At 43.7% G+C, this 13723-nt stretch overlaps 1 protein-coding gene and 1 non-coding gene across 2 annotated transcripts; one reads left to right on the top strand and one right to left on the bottom strand.

The window, feature by feature from the left end:
• The first annotated feature begins 3356 nt into the window (after positions 1–3356).
• Positions 3357–3428, top strand: trnaw-cca (transfer RNA tryptophan (anticodon CCA)). The gene has a single exon. It is a non-coding gene; the product is annotated as a tRNA-Trp (tRNA).
• A 2013-nt stretch (positions 3429–5441) lies between these two features.
• On the bottom strand, positions 5442–12183 carry fhdc3 (FH2 domain containing 3). Its single transcript, XM_053441726.1, has 12 exons — positions 12117–12183; positions 10592–11137; positions 10175–10236; positions 9082–9184; positions 8739–8824; positions 8385–8485; positions 8213–8283; positions 8003–8110; positions 7857–7927; positions 7656–7773; positions 7402–7566; positions 5442–6645 (listed from the first exon to the last, which is right to left on the bottom strand). The coding sequence occupies exons 2-12, from the start codon at positions 11078–11080 to the stop codon at positions 5653–5655; spliced, it is 2367 nt and encodes a 788-aa protein (XP_053297701.1). The 5' UTR covers positions 11081–11137; positions 12117–12183; the 3' UTR covers positions 5442–5652.
• Positions 12184–13723: the final 1540 nt, after the last annotated feature.

The following is a 13723-nucleotide window of genomic DNA, read 5'->3' as shown; positions in this document are numbered from 1 at the left end:
GAAGGAATGAGTGCCGTAGTGGGGATGGCGTTAAAAAGCGAGGAAGATTTACTTACAGCAGGTTCCTGACAGATGAGAGGAGAAGTTTTCAGAAAGCTCTCCCCCAGTGGGAGAGATATGAGTCCACAGAACCCAACATCGCCACAGCAAGAAGCCCCTCATGCAGCAGGGAGTCCGGGGAGGCAGGCGGGGACAAGGCGTCTGTGTGTGTGTGGATCTGGCTTTAATTCATGTATGTGCGTGCATGCAGGAGGATGAGTGAGTGAGGGAGAAAGAGAGAAAGAGAGAGTGAGAGACTCTTAGGAGGCAAGAGATACAGAGATTGTACGAGCTGACTGGCTGCTGTGAATATGGGAGGGGGCTGGATGGTCCAATAGTGTGAGAGATGAGCAGAGCGGGGGGGGGATATGGCAACAAAGAGACACAGAATTTCTTCTACACCCTCACTCGGCCTTACTTATCTTGTCCCTCTCTTTTTTTTAGCATGATTGTGTGTGTGTGTGTGTGTAAGGAGAGTGAGAAAACCTCAAACTGTCAAACAGAAAACTGATGATACTTCATCTGAGAGAGAGAGAGAGAGAGAGAGAGAGAGAGAGAGAGAGAGGTGATACAGAGAATATGCCTCCTCACAACCACAGGGAAGTTATGGATGGAGAGAGTGACAAGATTAGGAGCTCAGCTTTTAAACGGGGGGGGGGGGGGGGGGGGGGGGGGTGTTGATGGAGAGCTGAAGAAAGAAGAGAGAAAGTGAAAAGTGCAGGGACAGAGGATGGGTTTGATAAAGTAAGAGGGTGTTCAGGGATTCTGGGTTCAAGTTCTTCCCAAGGATAAATGTTGTCCTGTTGTGGAGCTGTGGAGTTTATAGGGTGTGTGTGTTTGTGTACGTGCACGGACATCCGAGTTGCGTGTCCTCCTCTAAGGCAGCTAAGTAGCACTTGTGTCCATGCGCGTGGGGGGGGGGGGGGGGGGGGGGGGGGTTTGCTGCGGGAGCACCATGTTGCCATGGAGACTGCATCCAGTGCAGCAGAACAAGCAGATGGCTGCTACCTCTCTCTCTCTCTCTCTCTCTCTCTCTCTCTCTCTCTCTCTCTCTCTCTCCCTCCCCCCCCCCCCCCCCCCCCACCCCCTCTCTCTCTCTGTCTCTCTCTGAGTCCAGTTGGCTTCTCTTCCCTGACCTGCAAATCATAACAGCTCGTCTCCGTGGTGGTCTAGAGAAGCCTGCAGGTGTAGACAGGATGTTTGACTCAGCAGACAAACTGTTTTTATTCTGCCTCTATGTATCCTATACACTGAGGGGATGTTTCCCTATTAGACATTTTCTTTCATACCTAATGAGGTTGCAGCCCATAGATCACAGCAGATGGATAAAGAAAAGGTGATGTAATCACACACCTGGTTACTTTACAGGTGATGCTGATGAGCAGCATTTTCACAAAGCACAAGACACTTTGTCAAATTGGCCCCCGAACATTCAGGCTGACCACATTTTCAGTTTAAGCCAGAATGGTTTAAATATCAATCTGCAGAGAATTTGAAATTTCCATCCATCCGTCCATTATCTATAACGCTTCTCCTCCTGGGCCAATCACAGCTCACACTGGGCGAGAAGCGGGTTACACCAGCCTATCACAGGTCTGAAATACAAGCAACCATTCGCTCTCACATTCACACATTCAGGGAATAACCTGACCTGAGGACGCTGGAGAAATCTGAATGATTATAAACAATAACATTACTTCTGTTCTTTAATAAAACATTAAAAAAGACCACAACTGAACTACAGATAGATTTACTCTTATGTCCCATAATCCCCACTTAAAAATCTGTTATTAGCTGCATAACCTATGATGGTGGATTGTAGATGGATGATAAAATTGGGCTAAACCCTTGTGACTGTTAGCTGTGGGAGAGAAGCAGTCTGAGAATCCCACAGGGATGAAGCTTTGGCTGCTGCAACACTGGGGTGTGTAAGAGAGGTTGTACTCGTTTTTTTATTATTGTGAGTTCTTTCTCAAGTTGTCCAGTAACAAAACAAACACACACAGACGGACACACGAGCCTTTACAATCTCAAACCACGGACTTAAGCAAATCAATCACAAAGAAGAAAACAACAACAAGAAGTCTGACCCCTGAAATCTATGACTTTCTATCTAGAGAGACAGAAATCCACTCTAATCCTCACTGACACATCAGGAAGATAATATATATATAAAAAACTGGATGTATACAGACGTCATTCCATCATGTTCACCTATCCGGCCGATCAATGTGCAGCAACCAGCTCATCAGTGCAGACAGAGAACAGCATGCATCCTAATCAGATCAGCTGCAGCCAGAGCAGGAGGGACCACATCATCAGTGCTGAGCGAAATACCCGGGTGACTGTTGATTATAATGTTTGTGTTTTACATTGATGGCAACAGAGTGACTGTGATTGTGAGAGAAATAAACAATAAGCTACGTTTATACATCAGGAACCTTTGGAGGAACTCTGCGTTTCTACCACAGGGTCAAGAGGGAATTGGAAAACTGTTTCTGTTATAGAAGGAATTAAGTTTCATCTTGGTGCCGTCACCGTTTTATACAAGATCAAAAAACAAAATGAGAGGAAAGAAACAACAGACTGTGTGGTTGTGCACCTACCCATCCATGTTGCTGCTAACAGGTTGGTCCCTCATGGAAGAGGTGATTATCCAGATGTTCAACTTCTTTCCTAAACAGAAACAGCTGGAAATAACAAGACACATCCGTCAAAGCTAAATCAGCCGATTTACAAACTAATTCAAGTCTGTTCTTATATCATTGCAGAGGAACCATGGACATGATCCACTGCAACGTGCATTCATCCTTGAGTTAAATTGTTTTATTGCAAATTGAACGACTCATTGCTTAAAACTTTTAGATGAACAGCTCTTAATGTTGAGGATCCTCTCGGTTTATCTACTCTTTGTGAAAAATCAGCAATTTGGCAACGAGTCTCCGTGGAACTGCGCCATCTAGTGGGTGAAGAGGACAGAAACACCCGCTGCAAATGGCTGGAGGGGAACTATAGAGGAACATAGACTTTAAAACCCAGGCAGATGAAATGCAGAGCGCAGCGCTGTGGTTTCAGCTTCTACTCTTCTTTATCTGGAGATTCAGAGACGCATCTCACGCTCTACGCTTTTACGCACGTTGAGCCGTGCGTAAAAGCCAAAATTAGGTAGCAGCCGTGAGAAGAGAAACACTGTTAGTGTCGTGCGTCAAAGCTGACGATGGACACGACAGACACATATGACACAAACACAAACTGACCGAAATTACAATTTGCCCAAAGTCGAATAATGTACTGTTTCGTTTTGATATTGTGTACGGGACCTCGTGGCGCAACGGTAGCGCGTCTGACTCCAGATCAGAAGGTTGCGTGTTCAAATCACGTCGAGGTCAATTCTTTGGTCACGAGCACTAAATATCAACAATGAGGTAACGATATGTTCATATTTCAGCCATAGAGCTGTTTATATAAAACATAATCAAAGAAAATAGGTCTTGTTAAAATGACCCATCCAATCATTTATGTAATATAATATTTATTATAATTCTTTCCATGAGCATCGATTTCCTTCAACACAGATGAAAGGAAACTGTTCTAAAGAAAATATCCTGTGAGTCACTATGATGATGATTATTATGATTATTTAAATGCATCACTTTGAACAGTTATAAATTATTCTTGAGATATTGAATCACTACTATTTTGAGGTAGTTACATCATTCAAGATATTTTAAGATGCTGAATTGTTATTTGAGGTTTCTTATTTTAATGACAGAAATGGGGCGTCCATACCCTGGAGTGTACAAATGACTCAAGTTTTAATGTTGGCTGAAAACCTCAAATATGATTCAAGATGCATTTCTGGAAACAGCTCATTGATTATGACCGGATTCTTCACGGTTTTCCTCTCAAGCTCCGATCTGATTACAACACTTGTGAACAGTCTCCTACCCATCGCTGCTACAGTGGATTACGTTTACAGCACAAACCGGTACATTGCCAGAAAGTGTGATCATACTAGAGAGCAGAGAATTCTCACTTCAGCAGCACTGAGTTTGCTGCAGTTCATGCTTTTAATCTTCGAAATTAAAAGCACATGTGAAAACACAGAATAAAACATGTAAATACTGCTGATTACTCTACTTGTGGCTAATCTGTATCCGTGCATGCAATCCCCACTCACGCTCAATGTAAATCTACCTTTTTGGTCCAGCTTCCAGTTCCCCACATTAAAACATGGATCCACTGTTGTCACAGTGCAGGTTTTCACCATGTCCCCTGGTTTCCCTCTGTGTAATTCGAAGACACTGGTTTCCTCCTCTCTGCTCCCTCACAATACAACTTGCAAGTCTCCCTCCCTCTCTAACTCGGTCCAAGTTTCTCTCCCACCTCCTTTCTCTCCTCTATTCTAGCCTGCTTCTCATCTTTCACTGGGACACACACACACACACAGTTGATTGCCCTGGTGAGAGCGCAGCTCGGCGAGGACAGTGGGTCACCTCCAACTCCTCAGGAGCTGACTCACATGGGAACAGAACACAACAATGACCCGATTGTGCTCCGCAGCGCTCGTTTTACATCTCACAGGTCAGACGCTGTTAGAGCAGCACACTGTTATCTCTGGCTGTGGACAAGGCCTCCCTCTGAGCCTGCATGTTTAAAGCCAAGAGAAAAAAGCTTTAATTGTCTTTGTCACACAGACAACTTCTTAAAAAGGTGCCCGTATATTTTCCTGGTTTCTCTCTTTTCTTTATGCCCTCTGATCCGAAATGCTAGGCGACTGCGAATGTCCCCATTGAGCAGACAGCAGTGGGAGGGAGGGGTGTGGGAGGACAAGAGACGAGCTGGACAGGAGCCGGCATTCAGCGCTTTGCAGCAGAGTATTATTTCACTGCGAGGGCTCAAATGGAACGGCTGGAAACAAGGGTCTGTTGCCCAAGTAACACAAGTGAATCTTTCTTTCTGTCCAGAACCTTTAGGGAAACCGCTGAGCCGAGACACCGGGGTGGCACTGCAGTGGGGGGGGGGGGGCAGGTCAGTAAAGGCAGGGTTCATCAACAACAATGCATCTTATTTGAATTCAGTTTTCCTGTCAATTCTGATCACACAATTAGCTACGAGTCAGAAGTTTGAGTTATAGCTGCAATCCTATAATGGATCCAAGTGTTAAATGTTTAACTTTTCTGCTACCTGAACAAGTGTCCTCCAGTCAGAGTGACAGACAGAATAAATAAAAGATGAAGTGAAAGGCAAGTAGTGGAAACTGAGCAGGCGTCACTAAGTTGGACACGAGTCCGATTCCCGAGGATTTCATGACACAAGTGGGTTTTCCACCTGAAAAGCAGCAGATAACACTGAAAAGTCACGTTCTGGTAAAAGCATATACCGTAATCAAGTGGATTAAAAAGGTTGAAAGTACCTTTATTACACACAAAAAGACAAGACAGGAATAGATTACAATTTTTGAACGCTGCCCGACTTCCAAAAAATCACAACCCCTTCACAGTTTGAAGCAAGTGCTAGCTTGCCTTCCACCGAAGGTTAAAACCATGACACTGACAAAAATACATTAAAAAACATGTAAAAAAAACATTTAAAAAATAGTTGTTTCTGTCACTAAGAAAAATTTCTGGATTCTGTGAAGTGCTGATCTTCGATGTCTCCAGGTTTACTCCGGCCTCCGATGCGTCTGAAGAACGATATGAACCCAGAGCTGCTGCTCATCTGCCCCTCCACGTTACTGCTCCCCTTTCCGCGATGCAGTGGAAACACTCCCGGAATTTCGTCCCCCATAGTTTCTGTCCTTGACCCAGAGGAGTATGACCTCTGGAACAAGTCCCCCAGCCGGAAGCGAGCCAGTGGAGACGGCCTGGTTTCGTCCATGGAAGCAGACCTGTGGATCGGACCCTGCGACACGGCTCTCTGGTGGGGGCACTCGGGCATGGACAAAGAGCCCCCGGATGGAGATGTCCTCCAGACTCCATCATCGTCCTCCCCGTGCGTCAGGGACAGTCTCTGTGGGCGTGCTTGTCTGTTCTGGTTTGGGATGTTTCCCTGGGAACAAGTCAAGGGGCTGAGGATGGTCCACGGCGAGCCCACGCTCCCGTTGTTGGCGAAGAAGAAGTTTCTGTTTCTGGGGCGAGGGGTACTCGGAGTAGCTGGAGTGTCCGAGCGAGGGGGAGTGGCTGAAACTCTGTCCCCGTCGAGGCTGCTCCGGCTGTTCTGGTATTGAAGCACCTTCCGAGTAATCTCACGCATCTTCTCAGCTTCCGCTTTGTCCTCCAGCTCTGATACTTCCTCGTTCTCCTCCTGCAGTTTGACTTGTTTCTTCTCAGGCCTCTCTGGTGTAGCACAGGGTGAAGCATCAGTTTTTCCAGGCTGTGGACTGTGGCTGGAGGGGGATCCTACGATCGGTGACAGCATGTTCCTCCTACACCTGTCTAGTCCCTTGGGCACGGTGGACAGGAGGCTGTGCAGGGCCGACTCCAGGCTGGATTCCTGATTCTGCTCAGGTGCTGGACACGACACTGTGGAGCGTCGCTTGGCTGAGATACGCATGCTCTCTTTCCGCTTGCGCTTCTGCTCGGCCTCCTCTCGCCCTCGGTTCTCCTGCAGGTACAAAGAGAACATACATGTAACTCAGTGCAGTTCACTGACACATGGCACCAGTAGAGTCGGGCCTAACCAACCAGGGTGTTGTTTACTAGCTGATTATATATCCCACTGTAGAACCTAGTGGAAGCCACCAATTGCTGCTTTACAATTTCCTGCCAGTAGATGGCTGCAGTATACTTTAAGTTTGGTTTTCCATCTTTTGTTACATTAACTATATGTTTTTATTTTTAATTTCTTAGCTATTTTTCTTTTGTCAAAGATACATAAAATTATCATCATTATTATTTTCATGCTACAACAAATGTGCTAGAGGTTTTATTCTCTGAACGTCAGAAACAGAATTAGAAACATCAACAACTCCTGAGTCAAAGTCACAAGATGCATGATGCCGTCATGGGACGCAAGATTATGATCAGTTATTTGTAACTTGTTATTATGTCACCATACTCCTCAGACAGTGGTGCATGACCAATACTCCTGAAGCATTTATTTGATACATGTACACATTGTACAGCTGATTTCTTAAATATGTAATGAATCGGACACCGTTGCAATTTTGTAATATCAGGATTCTGTTTTACTTTATCACTGCCCAGCCCGAGGCCTCAGGATGACTGAGGTTGTTTCAAATAATTAAAACGCTCTTGATGCTTTCAAGTCCCACTTAAAATAAAACATCAAGAGCACAATTCTCCCCCGTGATGTGGTTTATTCCTTTTAAGCCTCACTTCTAATTCCTCCTGTCCTCACCTGAACGGCCGTATCGAACCGTTTGCCAAACGAGTGGAAGATGGAGCAGCACTCCTCCAGTTTGAAGGTCGCTGGGTCTTCACAGAAATACTCAGCCACAGCGTTGCTCAGAGAAATGAGCTCCAGGACCGAGGACTCCACATCGTCCAGCTTCACATTGGCCCTCTGAGAATATAAACAACATATAAATGGGTGTTAAGAGGTTTAAAGAAGAACTATTCACACAGTCTGTGCTTTTTAAAGTCAAACATTACCAGGAAAAACGTCTCCATCTGCTGCCCGAGGCCGGGGTGTCTGCTGCTGTACAGTTTCACCTCCTTGATCTTCTTCACCTCTCTCTCGAAGTCACTGATCAACTCGTCTTTACAAATTCTGTGGGTTCAACAGATATTCACACGTTCACATGGCGTCGCCCGAACGACTCAAGATCAGCACATCACACCCGACTTATTCACCTGGATGCCAAACCGATGTGTTCAATTTGGCTGGGAAAGGTCAGCAGCTCGGCATCGATGTCCTCTGCTTGCTGCGGGTGAAAGACACGTTACTTTTTTAATACTTTCTCCAGTGAGCGTCTGTCCGTCCCAGGACTCGTCCTCACCTTGGCAACATAGTGCATGAGGTTCATGCCCGGCTTGTTGGCCTTGGTGTCTGCCAGCTTGAGCAGTGACGTCATCCTGAAGCCGATGGCATTGGCACTGTAGCCACCCTGGACAAAAACGTTTAATGGGATTGTCCATTATCAGTAGAAGAAAATGCTGAGTGAGAGCCCCTGAACATTAAGACCAGAAAGTGAAAGAAAAATACCAACAGCGTTCATGTAATTCCCGGCTTTCAACACCAGGCGGATGACGGAGTGGAGGTCATCACAGTCCAGCAGCTCTAGGAGGACAGAGGGGAAAAGACATATGAAGACAAAGAGACTAAATATATAAAGATAATAATGTTGTTGCAGCTTTTGGTGGACAAGTGTCCAAAGTTACCATTCGCTGCTTTGGTCATGACAGCGACAGAGTTCTTCACCTCCTCCATGAGGGGAAAGAATTCCTCCCTCAGCACCATCATCTTCAGGAGCTCCTCGTAGCTGCAGCAGAGACACATCAACAAAACTCCACATTAGCTGCTGTCATTTCAATATGAAGCGTGGAGAGATGTGGAACAGCAATAACAGCCCAGGTGCAAGATAGGAGATGCATATGAAAACTATTCTGCAAATAACGTTATTTGTTTCTTGCAGGGAACCACTAAGAACCACTAATGGTGACAGATGAAGAAAAGAAGATACTATATAATTTGAACTATCAAATATGTAATAAAAGTCTGAGTTATGAACGAACCCCGGGACTTTGACCAGCTGCACCATGAACTGATCGGCCACAGGTAGAACAGAGAGGTTCCCACTGAAGGACAGCAGCTGCTTCACCTGAGCAGCAACAGGACCAGACACAGAAAACTGTATAAATAATGTTGTGATCAAACTAGATAAGAGACCATGTGAAATATGATAAAACAGCTTCTTAATACTGTAATTGTTGTTAAATATGAAACTCAGGCTATTAGCTTTTATTTCTATCAAACTGAGATCAATGTGATATCTTAATAAAACACAGAAAGCAGAAGTTATTTACTTTATCTGTATATAACCACAGTGGACAGAGGGGAGGGTGGATGGGTCGTTACCTCACTTTCCTCTGGCAGCAGTTTGCACAGCTCTTTGAGTTTCCCTGATCCAAACCTGAGCCAGTTCCCTTCACCAATGTCCTGCACCATTTCCGTCACTGGTCTGCAGCCGGGGGGGAGTAAGAGCAGTGTCAGACGAGAGCTGCCAAAATCCCACCATGATCATCATGACTCATCAAACAACACCAGTCCTGCTAAGACTTGACAGTTCCCAGGGGTTTTTAATTGGTTCACATTTATTTCAAAACTGTGAAAATCTCATTTGAAAGACTCAAAAAGCTGCTGGAGACAAATGTTCCGCCACAGAGAGAATCCTGCTGGGTGTCAGTTTTTAATTTGATGCTGCTGTTACAATGCAGACCACAGATTCATCAAGGTGGTGCATTCAAGGGCTGCTGGGAAACGAGAACAGTGAGCCCCCAATAGACTAGAGGGGGAAGAACCCTTGTGTTTTACATTGTACCGCACATGATTTCAAACTATTCATCAAGTGCACGTTCCACAGAGAAGGAGACGCAATTTGAATCTAAGTGAACGGAGCAGCTGGTATTCAAAGTGACAGCGGCATCATCTTGATAAGTTCAACACACAGAAACTGGCTCTTGACGTCGAAGAGGCAGTTCTCCAGTATCAATATATGTATATTACAACAACCTGAAATAGGTATTACAATCTGCACACCCAAAAGACCTCATACTTTACAAAGTCCTTTTAACCCGATGAAAGGTTTAAACGTTTTTACCAAGTCCTTTGTGGACTATCCAGCTTCTTGCAGCTCAGTGTCACGTACCAGGACAGAACTGTGTCTTCTTATCAGTCAGGTTTTAATAAAATGAGTCATAAATGTTCAGATAAATGTGTTCTTCCATCCACTGCTACTCAAACCACACATTTGAATGTATTTGAATATGGTCCACTGAGATAGAGCTTGTGCCAGCTGGGTGATGACATCATGTGTGTGTTTTGGACTCTCTGGTCAGTCTCTGGTCAGAGAGACTTTTCTTCCGCACATGTTCCTCAGAGTCTTTCTCTGAATCACTCTCATTTTTAAGGATATTCATTCTCGGTGTCATTCTCTCTTTTCTCTAGTTACCTCTTGAAATGTCTCAGAAAGATCCCGATGTTCATGCTCTTTTTGGAGTCCAGGATTGTGACCTGAGGGGAGAACGAAGAACAATTATCAATACGTATAATAAATAAAAGAAAATAACTCATCATACATTGTTTGGCTCTGCTCTCTCTGGCTGGAGGGATATTTGTTTTTATCACCTTTATTCTGTAAAGCCCTTTGTGCAGCACAAATAAAGTCTGATTGAAACAAGTTGCATGTTGTTAGAGGAAGTAAAAACTCTCCCAACACTGTTTTACTCCAGAAGTTCCTCACTGGTATGATCACAGGTGTGGAACTTATAGAAAATCACTTCCTTTTTGAGTGTGCATTACTTCCCTAGCTGAACATTTTATTTGAGTTTCACGGTTTCGATGGAAACTCCAGTGAAACGCTCGTTACCTGAGGCTCCTGTGGAAAGAGCTCCTTGCCGTCACACTTCCTCTGACCCACGAGCCTCGAGTCTCTCAGCGATGCCCGTTTGTCCACGTGACTGAACAGCTCCTCAATGCTGCTGATGTCCAGCACCAGGTCCCTCTGAGGACGCTGCGTCGTCCACACGTTCAGTTTGCCCAGGACGCGCTGGCTGGGGATGGTGTCCCAGTTCAGCTTCTTCATGGATCGTCTCTGGACGTTACGGGAACCAAAAGAAAGGGCATTAAGAGGAGGAGGTGGTGGTGGAGGAGGAGGAGGAGGAGGAGGAGGAGGCGGTGGAGGAGGAGGAGGAGGTGGTGGTGGTGGTGGTGCAGCGGTGACACACATGGTGGGAAGCAGTGGGCAAGATGCTTGGAGATCTGGATCTTCCGGAGCATCCGGTGATGACGGAGGAGACGCGTCCCGAGAGGAAAAGTTTGGAAGAGATGCATATTTTAAAATCAGCACTCCCTCCATCTGAACCTCCAATCCAAAGATGGTGGAGGGAAGTGTCCCTCTGTCGGGCACACAGATCTAAGGAGACACACAAGAATAAATGAAACATGAAACACTGAGATGGAAATTCATGATCAAATGTAATCATTTCTTATTTGCTAGTTTTGGTTTTGTACAGTTTTGTTTATGTTTTCTGGATAAACAGATACCACTGGCTGCACCTCAGCTTCTAAATATCAACATTACACAAAACAAAAATATCATCAGAGCCATATTTCTGCAACTTCTGCTTAACTGAGATTATACAACCTGTTACATATGTTGCGTCTTTGTCCGAGGTCCAAAAAGTTAAATATTAGAACAAGACCAATCACATTTATCAGGTTCATAATTCGATTTGAGTTATGACCTGTCAAATACCAGACCTCAGATCAGACACTGTTTGTCAATGTGGTGGCACATTTTATTTTTTTCTCAACACAAACACATCAAGATATTGTTTATTTCACCTTCTACTTTTCCTCTATGAACTACACAACCGCAAATTGTTTGCTTCACATATAAAATCCCCTCCTTTAGGTATTTTTTGTATGCATCACACGAAACTTCTTTGAGAAAATCCCACTTTTAAATACTTCCTGCCTCTCAGGAAAAGTTAAATGCTTCACATAAGTTGCATATATACTTCCTATTACTGAGTAGAGTCTAATGATAAATTCGGCGTACGTGTCATCCAACTAAGAACAACTAAACATCATACACACACACATCACGTTAAGCTGTGGACTTGAACTGTGATAAAACTGAACAAAGTGGAATAATTCTATGTTAAATATTAAAGTTGATAAAGAGAATTGTTAGAATATGTCAAAGCCCTTTAAGACAAACAATGAATCATTGATTGGAGGTTTTTTAAAACAACAGACTCTCTGTCAGGTTCTGATCAAATCATTTTAAAAACATCTCCCTGACTTTAATAAATCATCTCACACAACAAACCGGTGCTGAGGCTTTGTTTAAATAAACCCTGAACTGGCCCCGGATCCGTTTCACTCACCGTGTGTTGGAAGTGTTGTTATAAAAATCCCCAAATCAATCCTCTCTCCGGTTTCACCTCGTGTTTCTGCAGCAGTGAGTCGGGCTCACAAACAGCCGTCAGTCACAGGTGCAGGGAGCGTCTCCACCAATCAAATCACGTCGGGCTCAGCGTGTGGGAACGCCCCCTTTCTGGACTGATAAGAGAAATAACCCCCCAAAAAACATTGGTGAGTTTAAGACCGGGTTTAATGTTATATGAATAAATGTGAATACAAATGAAATGGATATTTTTACTGCATTAGATCAAAACAGTTGTCATTCATTCAAATATGTAAACTTTAAAGGTATATGTCAGACAAGGGGTGTGGGGGGGGGTATTTTTCATATTGAGAATAAAGTTGAAGGTGAGACTTAATTTGAAGTTTTGAGAATGAATTCAAACTAATTCAGAAGATTTTTAATTTATTTATCATGAGAAAAAGCTAAAATTCTGTTAGTTATATCGGTGATCAGTTTATGATCTTTGAGGAGATTTTGCTATAAACTGTGTCCGATGCTCTGACAACTCCTCTAACTGGAGTTAATGGACCAGAGGATTATATTTTATCTTCATTATTTAGACTTTGTTTTTGCCCGACACTAATACTCCTCTGCAGATAAATGCCTGTGATCAAGAAAACTTCCTAAACACCTGTGGATGACTGGTTTTGACTATATCCAGCTGCTGTTGGAGATAAAACAGAAAGTTCACCACTGTGCGACACAAACGACACAGAGGACAAAACAGTAAATACAACAAGATCATTTGAAAACGTGTATTTTTTATTTCTTGTTCCCTCGGGGTGAATTGGGACAGTTCAGGTCTGAGTGAGGGAATAAAGGCAGAGTACTACATCGATCCATGACACAACTTAATTTATCACCTTAAATACCAGTATGTGCAACCATGTACAATACACCAGCTCAACCTAAAAAAAATATTGATTGTACACAAATAAAATATCTCATTTCATAAATCTTCATTTTGGTGCGAGGGAGAGGAATTTCGAAGTGGGCGGGTCAGGAAACAAACAAAGTCACATTTTTGTTGATATTGCTGAGTGACGGTCGAACAGACCAGGAGCTGGGAAACTGCAACTTTAGCCATAATAGTGTCAAGAGAGATTTTTCTTTATATGCCACAACAAAATACACCCAGTTGACGAAAGAATTCAGAAAACACAAGCAGAGAAATACATCTTAGGATCCATTTTTTATGAAATTAAATCCATTTCCCTCCATCACTTTCCTGCACCGACACTTTGGATCTCAGAATTTCTTTTCGGTGTAGATCCAATGCAGATTTGGATATTCTGTGTGTTACCATGAACTTAATTTACTCATAAACATTAAAAGTAATTTGCACAAATCAGAAGTTCCGACAGATTAACACATATGATGAGCATAATAAATACAGTGACATAAAACATTCTGTGTTACACAGCGATTCCTTCTCTTAACTGTCAACAATTCATGATTGTTTGCTGTTATCTTACTACAGAAATGTTTTAGTCACAGGAAATAAAACGAATGAAGAATCATTAGTGTGACAATCACCATCAGAACGAGTTTCTGTTGAAATGTTAG

This window comes from Pleuronectes platessa, chromosome 15, assembly GCF_947347685.1.
Source record: "Pleuronectes platessa chromosome 15, fPlePla1.1, whole genome shotgun sequence".
Classification (NCBI taxonomy): Eukaryota; Metazoa; Chordata; class Actinopteri; order Pleuronectiformes; family Pleuronectidae; genus Pleuronectes; species Pleuronectes platessa.
This window is presented reverse-complemented; position numbering and strand designations above follow the sequence as displayed.

Excerpts from the sequence above, each read along its gene's own strand:
- fhdc3 (XM_053441726.1), bottom strand. The coding sequence starts at position 11,080 with ATGGAGGGAGTGCTGATTTTAAAATATGCATCTCTTCCAAACTTTTCC. Across the intron at positions 8,825-9,081 it reads TGCTGCCAGAGGAAAGTGAG|GTGAAGCAGCTGCTGTCCTT; the intron begins GTAACGACCCAT and ends GTTGCTGCTCAG. Across the intron at positions 8,284-8,384 it reads CATGACCAAAGCAGCGAATG|AGCTGCTGGACTGTGATGAC; the intron begins GTAACTTTGGAC and ends CTGTCCTCCTAG.